At 43.2% G+C, this 5,495-nt stretch overlaps 1 protein-coding gene across 1 annotated transcript in view; it reads left to right on the top strand.

Annotated features, from left to right (window-relative positions):
• Window positions 1-5,495, top strand: part of CASP10 (caspase 10) — a 29,883-nt gene that overhangs the window by 3,107 nt on the left and 21,281 nt on the right. Inside the window, exon 3 of the mRNA XM_015559155.1 lies at window positions 1,602-1,698. Coding sequence (XP_015414641.1) covers window positions 1,602-1,698 — 97 coding nt within the window. The remainder of the gene's footprint in view (window positions 1-1,601; window positions 1,699-5,495) is intronic.

The following is a 5,495-nucleotide window of genomic DNA, read 5'->3' as shown; positions in this document are numbered from 1 at the left end:
TGAAGGGGGCTGGCATCGGGAGGCCACTATGGCACGGGGCAAGCACTATGGGCAGTCTATCTGAAGTGTACCTGGCGTATAAGACGACCCCCCACTTGGAGGCATATTTTTCAGGGCCAAAAAATCGTCTTATACGCTGGCAAATACGGTATATTTTTGTTATTTATTTTATATATTTAAATGCCATTTAACAAAGAAAAATCAACCAAAAAATGAGTTCGCGTGTCACCTCTGACACGCGTGTCACAGGTTCGCCATCACTGGCCTATGTAATACTTTCAACAATAAAGATTTAAAAAAAAGAAGAAGAAGAAAGAAAGGAGACTGGGATTAAGATCTCTTGGGTCTCTTTCTTATCGACCTCCTTGGGTGTCTCTGATCTAGCAACGCTAGGAGATTTCTCAGCTCTAGGTACCATTGAGGTGAAACGCTGGGATTCTCGGGCCTGGCAGTGGCTTGTCTCAGCTTCGTATCTCACTGCCAAGGGAAGCCCACCCCAGCACAGCAGGCCCATGCGTTCCTCCTTCCCAGTCTGCAGGCCCTCAGACAGTCCTCTCTTCTGGGCGTGTCTGCCTATATTCAGTGATTTGAGAAGGAAAGAATGCATACCAAGCAGAGTGAAATGCCTCTGTGTCATTTATGGCGTGTCTGGTGACATGTTTTGGGTGAGAGAGGTAAAATACAGACATCAGGCCTGTCGTGGTCAGACCTTAGACACCACTGTTTTGTTTTTTAAATATATTTTATTGATTTTTTACAGAGAGGAAGGGAGAGAGATAGAGAGTCAGAAACATCGATGAGAGAGAAACATCGATCAGCTGCCTCCTGCACATCCCCCACTGGGGATGTGCCCGCAACCCAGGCACATGCCCTCGACCGGAATCGAACCTGGGACCCTTCAGTCCGCAGGCCGACGCTCCATCCACTGAGCCAAACCGGCTTCGGCGACACCACTGTTTTACATGGTCCCCGGACGTAGTAGCTGCAGAGACCCTCACAAGGAGGAGCCTTCGAAGTGTGGCTTTATCGAATTACCTGGGTGATTATGTCCTTCAGGCTTTAACATTTGGACTGGCTCCCAGAACCTGAGCTACCCTCGCTTGGCTCCGTGAGGGAGTGCTGGAAATCTGCTGTTCAACGACTGAGGGCTGGTCTCTGGCGTGCAGAGGCATCAGTGTGTGAGCGAAATGTTTAGTTTTTCTGGCGATTCACTATATGACTCCCCAGAAGTCGGGGTATTGTCCTTCCTCTTTCAAGTGTGGATTTGACATTGCCAGGCATCACGTATTCTGTGACAAGGGCCTGTAGAATAACCCAGAATTCCTCCAGTGGAGTTGGAAGATAGAAGGCCAAAATTGTATTCTATGCTTTCCTGGCACTGGACTTGGAACCAGAAGGCCTGTCCCTACTGTTTACTGTGTTATCATAATTTAAGAGGCCACTTTGAAGCTCAAAGTTTTAGTTTTTGAATCTACAAAGTGGGATTAATCACAGGGCTGTGGTCATGTACCCGAGAGAGAACATCGGTAGATGCACTCGATTCACAGTGCTGTCCTCTGCACGTGAGAGGCTTCATTTGACTCTTTGGGTGTGTGTCTTAGAAACCTGCTCTTTGAACTGTCAGAAGACATCGACTCAGAGAGCTTGAAGGGCATGATCTTCATTCTGAAGGAGTCCTTGCCGAAAGTTGAGACGCCGGTGAGTGGGTCACACAGAGTGGGGTCTTTAATCTGCGTTTGGGAAGATGCTGGGGAGGGTTTTCAAGATGGTGTATTTTTTGCAGGAGACCATATCATCAAAGGTTAGGAATATCGACGTTGGTGTCGAACGGGTCTGGATTCTAGTGCTGGTTCTGAGACCAATTTCTCCATATGTGAGGCTATGATCAAAGATTTCTGCATCTCCATTTTCTCATGTACTATGCCAGCTCCTTCTAGCACTGTTGAGGGTATTCAAGAAAATAATGTACACAAGGCATGAGCATAGGGCCCGTATTTGACAAACAGTAACCGTGCAGTAAGTGATTAACTGCTACTGACATCCACTATTTTTTATGATACAGAAATAAATGTTCAGGGCACAGCCAAGAAACGAGAAGGTGGGAAATAAAGGCAGAGTGGGACTCATCGCTCGTCACCTACACTAATCGAGGTGTCTGAGGGAACCGTGTGTCCTCTCCTGTGGACTTCACAGGGTCTCCCATGTAAGGTTTCTGTGGAAATCAAATGAAACAGTTTGAAGATCTGCTTTGCAAAGAGCAAAGGTGCTTTAACTAATAGTAATGCTTTTAATGTTAATATAATGCTCTTTGCTAATATTCTTACTGTATTGGCCATATTTGCTAATATGCTTGCTATATTGGCGGGGAGGTAGTTGCGTGTCTCTCTTCTGGGCCTCAATACTTTCTATTTTCTCTTTTGACTCCAATAGCAGCTTGTGGCAAGAAGTTAGTTGGTTTCTGAAGGGACCAATTTTCAAAGTTTACCCTGTAACATGACTTTGTGTTATTTAACTGCTCCTTTAATTAGATTGTAAGTTGTGTAACATTTCATAACATACAAAAATACATGTGGCATATGGAAGTTATGAAATGTAGCCCTAAGCGAACAGCCATAAATTCCCCCATTCAGCTTATGAATGAGAACCTCACCAATTCTCTGAGCCTTCATGTGCAGCCACCGTGTCACATTCTCTCTGAGCAACTGATATTAAATAGCTTAAAAAAATAACCAAGGATTGGGAAGCTGTGATAAATGTGGTAGGTCAAATGAACACCATGCTAGTAATTCATTAAACATGTTTCTTGGTGTGAGGCCTATAGACCTGAGCAGGTTATGTCTCTGTTTTGGCCATAATCTTTGAGTCCCTTTTTCCCCTTTTCAGAGCCCTCAGGGATTTAAGCCTTTTGTGTCCTTTGATTGGTTATCTCTAGAGCAGCGGTTCTCAACTTGTGGGTCGCAACCCCTTTGGCGGTTGAACGACCCTTTCACAGGGGTCGCCTAAGATCTTCCTGCATATCAGATATTTACATTACGATTCGTAACAGTAGCAATGTTACAGTTATGAAGTAGCAACGAAAATAATTTTATGGTTGGGGCACAACATAAAGAACTGTATTTAAAGGGCCAGAAGGTTGAGAACCACTGCTCTAGAGGTCCTTTTCTCCCACAGATTGGTTGTGAGTTTCTTGGGGGTGGGGCTGAGCCTACTCATCACAGAACCTTGTGATGCAATCTACCTCTTTCTCTTTCCTTTTGGGGGGAAAAAAAAAAAGAGCCTGAACTTTCTGTTTATGTGATTTTACAATGAATAACTGGGGGAATTGGCAGGATAAACGAAACCTCCATGATGGGGGGTGCAAAGATATATTTATGATATTCTCGTTGTTGCCCCTTGTCAGAATTTTCTTCCTTAGATAGCCCTGGGAGTTTTGATAGCTTCCTGTTATTGTGTTATTTTTTTTACACTTTTTTGTTGTTGTTTTGTTGTTACCTGAGGACATTTTTTTCCATTGATTTTTAGAGAGAGTGGACACAGAGAGAGAAACTTCGATGTAAGAGAGAAACATCGATTGTTTGCCTCCAGCACACACCCTGATGGGTGGGAGGTGGCAGGTAGGGAGTAGGGGCAGGAGTCAAGCCTACAACCAAGGTATGTGCCCTTGACTGGAATTGAACCTGAGACCCTTCAGTCTGTGGGCCAACGCTCTAACCATCGAGCCAAACTGGCTAGGGCTTTTCTTTCTTTCTTTCTTTTCTTGAAAAACATGCACCAAAATATAAGTACAGCAAAATGACACAAAACAAACATACATGAATAAATTATTATAAGGCTACTATCCTTGAAATCACTACCCAGGTTAAGAAATTGAATTTTGCTAGCCCTTCCAGAAACCCCTCCATGTGCTCCATCCCAATCACAGCCCCTTCCCCTCCCCTGGAAGCATCCACTGTCCTGGCTTTTATAGTAACCAGGGTCTTATGTTTCTTTATGGTTGTATCACCTACCTGTGCATCTCTAGCCCTCAGTTTAGTCTTGTCCAGTTTTTTTCTTTGAAGTGTCCTTTAATCTATAGGTTAAACTCCCCTCCCACAATCCCTTTCTTTTGTTTAAAATGTGTTGACGACCCCAAGGACAATTGGCCCATAGAATTTCCCCTCGTCTAGGTTTTGCTAATGTGTGTGCTTGGTGCAGTGCAGCAAGCTCTTCTATCTTCTGCTTTTCCTGAAAATTGGCAACTGAATTCAGAGGCTTCAACAGACTCAGGCTAGATCCTTTTGACAAGAACATAGTGGTCTTTTGTTGCATCCTTTCATTGGGAGGACCAGAAATCTTGGTTTTTCTCTCTCTTTTTTTTTACTCCTCACCTGAGGACATGTTTCCATTGATTTAGGGGAGAAAGAGAGAGAGAGAGAGAGAGAGAGAGAGAGAGAGAGAGAGAGAGAGGCAACAACACTTTGATGTGAGAGAGAAACACTGATTGGCTGCCTCCTGTATGCGCCCCGCCGCCTGGAGACTGAACCTGCAACCTGGGTGTGCGCAGGGACCAAATCGAACCTGCCACCTCTGTGTGTGTACAGGGCAGCGCTCCAACCAGCCGATCCACACTGGCCAGGGTCTCTCTTTTTTGATATTAGCAACTATTGATATTTAACGGTTTTATATATTGACTCTTTGGGGGTTGCAAATGGGATTTTTGAATTCTCTAATTTATTTCCCCCTTGTCTATTTGGTTACCTGGTGATACAGTTTATATATAAATCCTAGATTCTTTTATTTACCCAGTGTTTATGATAGCTGACTGGTTCCCTGTCATTCTCTGAACGTGACCCATTATAAAAAACCAGTTTGAATTCATAGATTGAAACATATTTGATGGGTTTCAGTCTATTGCAATTATTACCCTCATTGAAGTTCACATTGGTTTCTGTGTCATTTTTACGTGAATTCAGTGTGATTATTTACAACAGTTGAAAATTTACTTTGCATGTACTATACCTATTATCTTCCCCCCTTTTTTTGGTTGCAATATATCTACATTGTTAGAGTACATGGCCACATGTGTATATACTACACAATCTTCTTTAACATTTTTATTTATTTTATGTTTATACTTTCTTTTAATCTTCATTTAGTTCTCTTTCTACAATTAAATATATATGTGTGGAAACCTAGAATACCCTACAAAGGTCATTTTTGTACCACTGGCCGGTAAAGAATTTATTTCTCAGATTGAATTTTTTGCAATTGCAATTGCAGATAATGTAGCCTTATTAAGTCCTGGTATGGAAACTCCCCAGCACTTAATAGACTGCATCATATACACACACTCCAATGAACTCGTCCTCATCCTTATGTTACCGCTCTAACTTCCTTCTTCTCTCTACTGCCAAACTGCTTGAAAGAATAGTCTCCACACACCCTTCCTCCACTCACTCAATTCTTGATCACATTCCATGCATTCCAGTATGGCTGCAGCTTTCATCCCCCCACAC

This window comes from Myotis davidii, unplaced genomic scaffold (assembly GCF_000327345.1).
Source record: "Myotis davidii unplaced genomic scaffold, ASM32734v1 scaffold914, whole genome shotgun sequence".
Taxonomy (NCBI): domain Eukaryota; kingdom Metazoa; phylum Chordata; class Mammalia; order Chiroptera; family Vespertilionidae; genus Myotis; species Myotis davidii.
This window is presented reverse-complemented; position numbering and strand designations above follow the sequence as displayed.